The sequence below is a fragment of the Herpailurus yagouaroundi genome, unplaced genomic scaffold (genome assembly GCF_014898765.1).
Source record: "Herpailurus yagouaroundi ecotype Mexico unplaced genomic scaffold, PumYag 203, whole genome shotgun sequence".
In the NCBI taxonomy this organism is placed as follows: domain Eukaryota; kingdom Metazoa; phylum Chordata; class Mammalia; order Carnivora; family Felidae; genus Herpailurus; species Herpailurus yagouaroundi.
In genome coordinates this window covers 13,212,542-13,224,536 of record NW_024412434.1, presented here as the reverse complement: position 1 = coordinate 13,224,536, position 11,995 = coordinate 13,212,542, and the positions used below count along the sequence as shown (strand labels likewise).

At 48.4% G+C, this 11,995-nt stretch overlaps 1 protein-coding gene and 1 long non-coding RNA gene across 3 annotated transcripts in view; one reads left to right on the top strand and one right to left on the bottom strand.

The window, feature by feature from the left end:
- Positions 1 to 1,857: 1,857 nt before the first annotated feature.
- Positions 1,858 to 11,995, bottom strand: part of PIP4K2A (phosphatidylinositol-5-phosphate 4-kinase type 2 alpha) — a 197,082-nt gene continuing 186,944 nt past the window's right edge. For both annotated transcript variants that reach the window (XM_040451242.1, XM_040451243.1), the window contains exons 8-10: positions 8,914 to 9,157; positions 6,706 to 6,809; positions 1,858 to 4,108 (exon numbers count right to left, since the gene is read on the bottom strand). In XM_040451242.1, coding sequence (XP_040307176.1) covers positions 4,028 to 4,108; positions 6,706 to 6,809; positions 8,914 to 9,157 — 429 coding nt within the window. In that variant the 3' untranslated portion in view covers positions 1,858 to 4,027. The remainder of the gene's footprint in view (positions 4,109 to 6,705; positions 6,810 to 8,913; positions 9,158 to 11,995) is intronic.
- On the top strand, positions 4,468 to 10,315 carry LOC121014723 (uncharacterized). The gene is made up of 3 exons (XR_005783396.1): positions 4,468 to 4,569; positions 5,033 to 5,162; positions 9,916 to 10,315. It is a non-coding gene; the product is annotated as an uncharacterized LOC121014723 (long non-coding RNA).

Genomic DNA, 11,995 nt, shown 5'->3' with positions numbered 1-11,995 from the left:
TCTCTGTCCCAAAAATAAATAAACGTTGGAAAAAAAAAAAATTAAAAAAAAAAAAAAGTCAAACACGAGCGTTTAAGAGTGAGAGAAAATTCCAGACTATGGCAGGTAAGCACCCTTTGGCAGGATTTTCACAGCATCACAAACAGGACTAAGACAACCTTCTGGAGGGTATTCGGTTTAGATGAAAAGCTACCCCTTCAGAAAGAAGGAACTTTCAGTAATGGTTCTTGGTAACTTATCAACTCTACTTTTCCAGAGACACTTTCCCGGTCTTCGGGGCCACTTTGCCACCAGTGCCTCTTTGATATGCCAACTGTTTAAAGGCGGCACTTAGTCTGGGAGAAGGGGACTGAGTGAAGGCTGCTGTGCACGTAACTCCTGTGCCTGGGAATTCAAAGGGCACAGCAAGTCTCCGCCCTTTAGGGAGAGCGACTTTTATATTTTTAACATAGCGCTCTCCAGATAATGTGGCTGGAGCTGAATAAAATGCTGTTTAAGAAGATGGGGAGGGAGGAAGAGATGGAAAGTGGTATTTTGAGACCCGGAAGAAGGATTTTTATGTGCAGTATATACCGTGACCCCTGATTTTGTGCCAATTAAACATTCCGTGTACAGTGATGGCTGGGGGCTTTCGGAGCACCGATGTTAAGAACTCCCGGGTGTAACTCCATGTTTCAACCTCTTGGCCTTGCTTCCTCTTCACTATATCACTTCGTTATATACATCTATACATTGTATACGTTACCAGCTCAGCATCCACAACCCCTGGTCTCTTGCACTTAACCCTTAATCACTTATTTCCAAAAATGTCGTGTTAAGGATTAATGCTTCATACCAACTTTTGCCCTTCTGTGAATCTGCAGTAACCAGTTTTCTAGGACCAATGTGAATTGAATCCAGAACATTAAATCATTGCTCTTGGCACAAGAAAACCCACAGAGCTTATGGGAATACTGGGACTAAGGGGCACAGCAGCCCCAAACTTCATCACTGATATGGTCTAAAAAAAAAAAAAAGAGGAACCTAACAAAAATAGCAGTAGTTTTAAGCGTTGCTAAGTGGCCAGGAAATGGACAAATACCACAATAAATGTGGCAGGTTATCGTGAAGAGGACCTGAAGGGTGCCTGTGGTAGGAAACACTGGAAGGGGCTGTGTCTCTGGGACTGTTGTGAAGTAGAGCAAGGAGTGATTTGAAGTCAGACGTGAGGTTCTAACCCCAGGTAGAGCCCAGGGTGAATGCCCACATGGGGAGAAACCTAGGGAGTTGGCGATGTTTGAGGGGTGCATGGCTTGCGTATTCCTGTGTGGCACCGTTCGGCCAGGTGCACTTTTCTGTGTCCACCTCGTGTTCCTCGTGGACTCAAGTGCACACGACTAAATGGGAAAAGTACATCATGCCCGATCCTTCCCTCACGTATCAATCGCGTTAGAAAAATACGCATTTCAAAACGAGTGCTGTAGCCAAACGGACTGTGTTTGCTAACCTGACCCCGATGACGGTGGAATGCTCTAAGAGAGCCTTCCGTCCGCCGGCGGTGGCCCAATAAGAGTTTCAAAAAATGCTGACATAGAACTGTGGTTGGTAAAAATGGAAAATAAAATGATATTTATAGGGTATTCACTGAAGAGATTTCTTTTCTCTGTTCATCTTACAGCAAGTCCATTTTGGTGTGGAAGTTTCCATTGTTTACTAATAAAATAATTCACAGGTTGAAGGCAAAGCTCTAGGTAGTGAAGAGATTCGGTTTTACTTGTCCTTCTTCAAGGTGCAGCTAAAGGTACTCTTAGTACGGAGCCTTTAAATTTATTTGCATTAGAGACAAACCCAGTGGAGACAGAGGAACGAGGGATCCACTTTGTGAGTCATCAAAGTGCTTTATTTTGTAAAGCCTGGCTCATGACTGGAGTGTATTGTTAGCACTAGGAGATACAAGGCAAACTTCCTCACTCTGTCCAAATAGTTTATCGACAGAAATGAATGACAGAGACTGTTACAGACAAAAAGAAAGCATTTTGTAAACTTCTAAAAGCATACGCACACTGGCCACAAAGGAAATAGTTACTCAAATAATGTATGGGTACCTTATCTTTACTTCAGGGTCTCACCTCTGTAGTCTTGGGCCAAAGAAACCACAGTATAACTTCAGAATACTCGAACTGACTTGATTCCAGAATGAATGGGGGGGGGGGGGGCAAACCAGTCTCGATTAATTCAAATGCGTAAAATACGGATTCGGACAACCATGTCATGGTGGTGACACCATCTACCGTGGAGGACGAACCCGGGGGAAGTCCATAATGGTACGGTGGTGTTGCTGGCCTCCGAAGGTCCTGACTTGCCATCAGCACGTGTTTTCTGAAGTAAACCCACACACACTGGGCACAGTTGCAGCCCTGATAAGCCCTGAAGTAAAGTCATTGGAAGAGGCAGTATGGCAGGGGGTATTTGTGAGTTGTAAGTAATCACTGGAGGGTGGATTTTTTTTTTTTCTTTTCTGAAACTGCCTACAAAAATCATCTCATGTTTTAAACAAAGAATTTCAAAGGCACAGCTTTAGCACAGTGTATAAGTTGATAACCTACTCTAAGCAAGTCTAATATTTTAGCTTGACGCCTTTCAGAAAATGCCAGAAAGTTGGTAAATACATGATCGATGTTGAAAATTTATAAACTGATTAAAACACAGTCAGCACAGTTTAGGGCAATGAACTTACATAACCAGATTTGGGTTAAACATTAAAAAAAAAATCATCGGGTTGATAAATGTACATCTGGAGGAAACAAAACCACCTTTTACTTTCATTGTAGAAGACTGCCTACCGTGTACTTTGAATAAAACACTCACCCAAAAACATGACTGCAGGGTACATTTCAAAATATGACAAACATTATTTCACCTACACTGTAAAATGACTTTACATGTAAACTTCAAAAATCACATGCTGTACATTAAATTTTTAGATTCAAAAATATCCCTGTTTTCCTAATAATGTAAACAGTAAAATTGAGGGTTTCAGTTAAAGGGATAATTCATAACAAAATACCACTGTTTAAACAATGGTCAAACATAAACATCTTCTAATTTAGATCTGCCATCCATCGTTAACAGGAGAGTTCAGAGTTCTAATGCTTTGCTCACCTTCCCACAGTAGGAGATGTAGATACCATTGCCCGAAACTATGCACTTTTCAGGTAAGCTTTATTTTTATTTTGTAGCATAAATTCCTATATTGCAACATAAGAGTGTAACAGTGAAGAAGCTCCAGGCAAGAAAAGAGAAGCAGTTTTCCTGGACATACTTACTGAGGTGAAAAATGTACATAAAGGTAAGAGTCACTAGGGGCATCAGCTTCTTGCTGGAGGAGGGGCATTTGTTCCCGGACCCCGGGGGGCCCCCGCTGGACACCGTGTGGAGGCGGAACCCTGAAGCAGGGCACGCCCCCGCCTGGTGCCAGGGGCCTGGGGCACAGCTGTTAAGGAGCGTCAGCGTGCGTGGTAGAAATGTAACATTCGCAGTAAGTTTTTTCTTTTAATCACCATCATTATTATCATTATTATTATCTTCATTATTATTATGAATACTGTCACATCTTTCAACTCCAAAAAATAAACTGATCCACAGTTTATCGTGTGATGCCAACATGGTTGGTCTGACATGCATTTCCTTCATCCCCTCCCCCCGCATGTGCTCATTCATTCATTCATTCGTCCACAGCTGGAATCAGAGGGTTGTTGCCCAAACACCCCCTGACTGAAGCTGATCGGTTTTCATTAATTAATTAATTAATTTTTAAGACACGCACGCGCGCGCACACACACACACACACACACACGTGTCAGAAATAGCTAGAACGATGCTGGGAAATATCAGGTAGCTGTTAAAGCGAGTAGCCTCCAAATCAGTCATCTTGGCCCGAAGACGTAAACGAGGAGGTGTGCTTCACTGAGTTTGGTTTTCATTTTTCTTACGCCGAAGCCACCTCTGTCCTTCCCATGCTCATGTCCGTCCAAGGTCATGTGGGAGGTTACGTCAAGATGTGGCCAATAAAGTCCAAAAAGCGCTTTGAATACTGTTCTGGGTTCACGGTCGAGATCTCTGCACCAGCCTAGGCAGATGGAAAGGAGAGGAATATCGATATAATCACTACTCAGTACGTAGAGCATTTTTTTCAGTTGCAGCTAAACATAAAGCTAATAACAATAATCTGTGCCCCGTTCTTAAAACAGAACTCGGAATTCTATCTTGGATATTGCATCTGAATATCTGGATGGTCCAGGTTCTTAGGATCTGTGTGAAAACGAGGCAGAGAGGCTGAACCACAGGTGCCGTTATCGCACATACCGTGACTGTAGCAACTGAAAACACCACCTTGAACTAGCCACGTCTGGGACGTTCCTTTCAAACAGTGGACTCCGTGTGGCCTACATTCGGAAGCCACGTAATCAATGTTTGTTTTTCAGGAGAACAGATTGGAGATACCTCGAGAATGACACCAACAGCAACATTTGGCTGAAGGGGAGTTCCACCGACAATGACCTAGGATTGCGTTTCTCTTCCAGGACCCGGGTAAGCGGCTGAGTGCTCAAAAGAGAGGGGTGACAGCAGCAGCAGGGTCTGTGTCAGCTGGCACCGTAACCAGGTGGGACGTGAGGCTGCCGATCGCACCTCCCCCAGCAGGGCACAGCAGTGCCATTGTTCCCCTTCACAGTGACCGGCTCAGAGCAAGGAAGCAGGGGCCCCTCGAGGAGGCTCAGTGGGGGGCTTCCTATTACCAGAGGCGATGCTGGCGACCAGACTCGAGGTCTGGAGTTACCAGCCAGTTTCCTGAGCTGCAGAGGGCAAGACCAGTTTTACTAAGTCACCAGGTGCTATTTTTAGACACCCACAGTCACCGGGGAGCCTGTAATTTCCATGCCTGGCCTGGGCCGCCGGGATCTCCACGGACGAGCCCGGGCCTCGAAGGCAGAGAATAGTTCCCAGCAGCTCCGCACGGCATTCCTTTGCTAAGAGTAATGTCTTGCTCCTGCAGATGCAAACTGTACACGGTTGCAGGCCGTGTGGCGTATGACGGAGCTGGGCTGGTGCCTTCCAGCGGAGACTCGAGTGGAGCCACGTTTGCCACGGCAAATTTCCAGTTTCACATGGCGTGTGATGGTACGGTGAGAATGGGGAAAGAGGGGAACGAACACGGAGCACCTCCCCGGCGCTCGGCCTGGTCGCCTCACGTCTCCTCCACAAGACCCCTTCAGCAAGGCAGTGGGGCTCCCTTCTTAGTGAGGGGACCTGAAGCTCTCGAGGTTACACGGCCGGGAAAGCTGAAATCGGGGTTCTGAGCCAGTTCTGTCTCTGTAGTATGCCCGTGGTTCGCCATCAGAGGTGAGCATCGGAATGACTACAGAGCCGTTGGGGGACCTCCCCCAGCTTCTTGGCCCGGACTCAGAATCGGGGAAGGGGACGGTGCGTCTGGCACGCACGCACTTCACAAATGCCATGCGGGAGGCTGCGATGGCCGCAGGTGAGAGCCGCCGGGTGCCCTCCTCTCACCGACGCAGGCGTTCCGGCACTTTCACTGGGCCGGGGGAGGTCTTGGTCATGCTTTGCACGCGGCTGGAATACCGTAAGTAGTAGCTGATGGTGCAACTGAAATGTTTCTTTGGCAAACAGAATATGGTTTTGGGCTGGTTCCCTTGCTGGGAGGGCAGCCTAGCCTGTTTGATTGTAAAATACAGAAAAAGAGCCTTTAATAGAGGCTGATGTTCTGGTGTATCCTGGCTGGTTGTACACACTACTGCTCCTTCTTCCAGTGTGAAGAAGCCAAGACACGAGTCTGTCTCTATGGGATGGGGTCTGCAGCTTTTTTAGCAACACCTGGAAAGCCAAAATGAATCTCTACGATACAAGCATAATGGATACTCACCACCTGGGAGGTTCAGCCAGGCAGGTGGGATTTGCTGGTAGGGCATGGGGCCGGGACTGGCACAGAGCAAGGGGCTGGGCTAGGTCCTGGGGAGCAGTCCCATTTCTACCACTTTCTAGTGCCGTGACCCTGACAAGTTACCATTTACGCTTTCTTCCTCAGTTTCTTCAACTGATAAACAGGGATACAGGCTTGTCATGGGGATTCAGTAAGTCAACATATGCCTAGAATAGTGATAATTTAGAGCAAGAACAATAAAGGTGAGGAATTTATGTTATTAAACTTGGATCTTGCACCCAAAAGCTTTCTGTAATAAAAAATACACAATTCGCTGTGCAAAAAGAAAGATAATACTGCATATCTGGAAAGTGTCTGAAGCACAGAATAGTGCTTCAGTTCTGAACATTTTACAGTTTTGAGGATTCATCTTAAAACACTTAGTTATCTTCACTTTTGTCTTTGAAGCATTTTTCAAACAAAAACGAATTCGCACAATATTCTAGAGATGCACGTGTGTGCTAATACCCCAGTGTGGAAAAAGACGACTGGCCGCTGAGTTGAAGTGCCCAAAGCGTAGGGAGTCGTGGTGGGAGCTGGTATTAGCTGTTGGCATTTGCCGGCTCCAAATCTCGCACTCGGAACATGACCCCCCCCCGCAAGGTAACAAGAACCCCTGAGAGACTCTGGACAGCTCAGTGAGAGGGAGGCAACCACAGCTGGTCCCGGCACTCCAGACTGCAGCAAGGGCCCAAGAGCAGAGAAGGAAACAAAGTGGAGATACTTACGCCATGTTTAACAGTTTTTGCAGCGTGGGCAGCTTTCTTTTTTGCATCATAATGAGTCAAAATGTCAATAATTGCCATAAAGTACACCTCTTTCCTGGGCGAGTCTGTAAAGGGATGAGAGAGAGCAGTGATTGTGGGACAAACGACGCCACCTGGAGAGGCACGTCCTGGGGGTGAGGGACTCAGGACAGAACAGGGTTTGGAGGAGTCTGAAAACTAAGGCCATGTCCATGTAAGTTCAAACACATTCTAAAAAAAAAAACTTTTACTCCCTCCTCCATGTTTTATGCAGTAGAGAGGTGGGCAGACTGTGTGAGGGGACTGGGAGAGACCGGCTTCCGGTTATGGGAGGAACAAGTCACGGAGCAGAAAGGCACAGCGTAGGGAACACACCAGTGACTCGGCACCAGGGCTGAGAGGTGGGCAGGTGCGGGCACGGCAGAATCACTGTGTTGTCCACCGGAAGTTAACGTTAACACTGTGTATCAGCTATCCCCAAACACAAAAAAAGTTAACCGATAAATAAAATAGTAATTTGGAAAAAGCATCCACGTAACTCCTGCATATCCCTGTTAAACAGCTTAACTTTCCCCGATTCTTTCTCAATTCAAAAAGTAAAAAAGCATCACCCTAGGATGTTACCAGTAGAGGTCCAAGGCGGAGATGGTTTTTAATTTTTGTCAATCTGCATTTTCTTTAACGATTATGGATTGCTTTGGTGTAGAGAGAGATGCTCATACAACAGGTAGATGGAATTACGCTCCTTACTCCTAGTCTACCGTTAACTACAGGCGCGCCTTGCTTTACGGCGCTTTGCCCATACTGCATTTTCCAGAGATTGAAGGCTTACGGCAACCCTGTGTCAAGCAAGTCCGCTGGCACCATTTTCCCAATGGCATTTGCTCACTTCGTGTCTCCGTCACATTCTGGTAATCCTAGCAACAGTTTAAACTTTTTCATTATTGTATTTGCATGGTGATCTGTGGTCAGTGATTACAACTCACTGAAAGCTCAGATGATGGTCAGTATTAGTATACTTTAGCAATAAAGTATTTTTAAAATAAGATACGTACGTTGTTTTTTAAAGATATAATGCTATTGCACACTTAAGAGACTATACAGCAGTGTAAACATAACTTCCATATGTACCAGGAAACCAGAACATTCATCTGACTCACGTGGTGGTGGTGGTCTAGAACTGACCCTGCAACACCTTTGAGGTGTGCCTGTCCTTACAACCGTTCGTAGTTCTGAGTCTAGCATCAGAACTGCAGAAAGGCATTTATCATCTCTAAGATCCGTCTTCCACGTACTTCCACAAATAGGCTGTTTTAATTATGAACAATAAGAAAAGTACATTTGACTACATCTCCTTTTCTGCACTGAAGAAAATTTTGGGGAGCAAAATAACAACTCAAGCTCACTTGGCTGATATGCCACATCTTTTTTTTTTTTCTTAAACAATGATGAACCACAATTTTTATTACTCAAAAAATAAGAGGCCTGTTTTTATCCTACCTCCAAATCATCTTGGTTTTCTCATGTCTCAGTAGCTAAGGTAGAAGGTGATATTCCTCCAAATATCTAGTCACCCAGATTTGGAGGATTAAGCTTGGGCTCACTTAGACAAGAGGGCCACAGAGACCCCTTAATGGGCGGCCAGGGGGCACAGCAGAGGACAGACAGACACAACAGCAGACCAGACGCCCTCATCCCACGCCCTGGGCCAGCCTCAGCGCTCCCGAAAGGGGAAGGGCCGGTAGCGATGAGACGCCGGCCCTCCAGGGCGTCCGCATGAGCCTCCCTCCCGCGTGAGGCACACTAGGGACCTCGTGTGTGCCTAGCTCTGGATGGATTCCTGACATTTCGGATCCACGTAAGAGATGGCGAAGAATAAAAATTTCAAAAACGTTTCTTCTATATGTTATCTGTCCGCACCTAAGTGTGGGTACGTGGGTGTTACCTGGTTTGTGGCTTCACGCCAGTCCAACATCACAAAATTCAAGGGCCCGATCACATCCCGTTTCAAAACCAGAGATGAGTTACCCTTAACATGCTCGTGTCCCTGAGTCAGCTACTGAGGCTCTGGAGGGAGAATAAGCCTTGGAGGGCAGCAGACTTTTAACCGGGATTATGATTACTGGTGGGAAACAATGCAAAAATCAAATCACTTCATAGATAAAAAGAGGTGGTAAGAGCTCAGCTTACTTTCATGGCATTTGATCCCATAAACGTCAATGTTCGGATCGAACTCCCCCGGGGCCAAAGGCGGTGAGCTGTTGAGCGTGTTTCCGGGACTGTCCGGAGGGGTTCCCACGGGGTGGGTGCTGTCGCTCTCCCCCTCCTCTTCCCCGTCGTTCTCCTCACACTCCACCTCCTCCTGCTCGGCTCGCTCCACATCATGGATTCCCACCAGCAGGCTGTAGTCCATGAGCTTCAACTGGGCAAGAAACTGAGGGTGGGAGGCAGCAGGGTCAGTCAGGCCTTCAAACCCCAGATCTGGAGAAAACAAGCTCAGGAGAACGCACACGGGGGGAAGGCTGTGAGCCAGGGGGCGGCAGAAATGAGAAGAGTGTCTCCCCGAGAGGCGGCCAGCCAGGAGCCTCCTTTGTGATGCTCTCCCAGCCCCGCGGAAGCTTCGCGGGCCGAAAACGGAGCCCCACGCCCTGGGCCGGCCCGGCGCTAGTAGTATTTTCCCTGAGACGCCAAGCTGGATGCCGAGAGGCGGGCACACATCCCGTGGAGGCTGGATTACCCCAGAGAGCACAGCACATGGCTGGCAAGGAGGGAAGAGAGCTGCTCTCCCAACACCTAAGACTGGCCGAGGGGAAAGACCAGGGGCCTCCCAAGTGGCTTCCGGCAGTGTCTTGTGAAAGCACTTGGAAATTCAGCACGCTGGGCCGAGGACGTGAGTACGCTGTCCGTCCCCACTAAGTAAAAGCCCAAATGTCCCAACCGACCGGCAAACGCCTGTGTCAGCGCTCGGGTGAGTAACACAGTCCTGTCCTGCTCAGGTTTCCTTCTGGAAGCGGGGAGACCGGAGGAGCTGAGGGCGGGTCCACTTCGCACGAGGCAGCACAGGCCCAGGACCCCCGTCCCGTTCCAGCCGCGGGTACAACGGAATGTGGGCCGAGACCTGGCTCCGAGGGTCAGCCTGCCTCTCCTACTCCTCTCTGGACTTCTCACGCCATTTTTCTTTTCTCTTCTTAGGAGACGCACCCAGACACGTGTTCTAATCGCTCCGTTAAAGCGTGGCTAAGAACTGAGGGCAAAACGTGCTGGCCCGTCTGCTGGCTAAAACCCCACAGCTCCCCGGTCCCCACCCAGCTGGCTCCGCACAGGGTCCGGTTCTGCTCCCAGCCCGTGCCCATGGCCCAAGAAGACGCAGGAGCCCGACTCTCGGAGGGCCTGATGCCACCCTCGTTCGGTGACGCGGAGCGGCCAGCTGGCCTCCGGCCATCCCGGCAGAAGTTGGGACATGAACTTGCTTACACAAAGGGCAAGCACGTGAAACCACCGGTCTTGGAGTCCTGGCCGAAAACGAGTGACACGAAATGCATTTGTGGAGACCTGCAGGAACCACCCCCCCCCCCGCCCCGGCCCCCCAGCCTGTAGGGAAGCAGCTCAGTGAGCCGAAGGAGAAGCCATCCCCCCTTGAAGACCAGGACGGGACCTCGCGCGCCAGCTGTGCCCAGAGGCCTTCCGTTCCTCACCGGCCCAGGCCGCCTCCTGCTCTCCTCTTTCTTAGCTCCCATTTCCATGTCTTCCCACCACGAATCCCCTGGGGCCAGGCTGACGCTTCCTCATTGAAGCTCAGGGGGAAAAAAAAAAAACCACACAAATCCTCGTTTAGGCATGTAAGCAAGGTAGGAGAACCCTACGTGCAGACCCTTTGCCAAAAGAGTACTCCGTGGCCAACGGGTACACAAAAAGATGCTCCACATCACTCAGCATCAGGGAAATGCAAATCAAAACCGCAGTGAGGCGGTCACACCTGTCGGAATGGCTGGTGTCAAAAAGACGAGATAACAGGTGTTGGCCAGGATGTGGAGAAAAGAGAAGCTTGTGCACTGTCGGTGGGGATGTAAGTCGGTGCGGCCAGCATGGAAAACGGTATGAAAATGCCTCAAGGAATTAAAAACAGAACTACCCTACAATCCGGCAATCCCAGTTCCGGGTGCATATCCACAGGAAACAAAACCATTATCTCGAAGATATATCTATACTCCCATGTCCGCCGCAGCATTATTCATAATAGCCAAGGTATGGAAATGACCTAAGTGTCGGTGGATAACTGGATCGAGAAAATGGGGTATATGTACACTGAGGAATGTTGTTTCATCTTAAAAAAGAAAGAAAAATTCTGTCACTGTGAACCTGCTGGGCGTTACGCTAAGCGAACTAAGCCAGACAGGAAAAGACAAATACTGTGTGGTATCACTTATGTGTGTCTGTATGTTGGCGGGGGGGGGGGGGGGGTTGAACTCATAGAATCAATAGAAAAGTGGTTGCCAGGAGCCGGTGGGGGGTGGTGTGGAAGAACTAAGGAGAGCTGGTAAAAGGGTACAAACCTACAGCTATCAGATGTGTAAGGTCTGAGGATCTAATGCACAACGTAGCGACTGTAGTTGGTAACACCGTGTCGCGTATAACTGAAAATCGCTAGGAGGGTAGGACTTAAACGTTCTCACAAGAATAAAAAAAAGTAAGTATCTGAGGTAATGGCTGTGTTCCTAACTTGATGGGGGAATCCTCTGACGATGGATACATACAGCAAATCACCACCGTAAACACTTTAAATATTTTCTAATAGTATTTGTAAGTAAGTGTTACTTACTTGTTACAAAAACCAAAAAAAAAACCCAAAACCACCAAACAGTAACAAAACACAGTGCTGGTTCTCATGCCTTGAATCAATTTTCTGGGCCCGAGAGAGAGAGAGAGAGAGAGAGAGAGAGAGGAAGCTCCTGTTCCTCCCATGGTATTCCCCAAACTCCCCCTTTAAAGTAATCACAGAACCACCTTTCTGGGCCCACCTCGCTCAGCTAGATTTGTCTGGCGGACAAAGACTGCTCATCGTGCCGTGGCCCCTGGCAGGTGCTGGGCTTTGGGGTGACCAGGGACTCACGTGGGCAACCGTCCCCCCTCTGGAGTGAATGACAACGCGGTAAGACCCGTGAATTTTCTACCGAGGCGCCCAGCCGTGTAGCCAGATCCGGGTTACTTGGTCTGCTCCCCCACGGACCTGCATCTCCATGGATGTGGAAGAGAACCAGGTGCTGTGGGGACA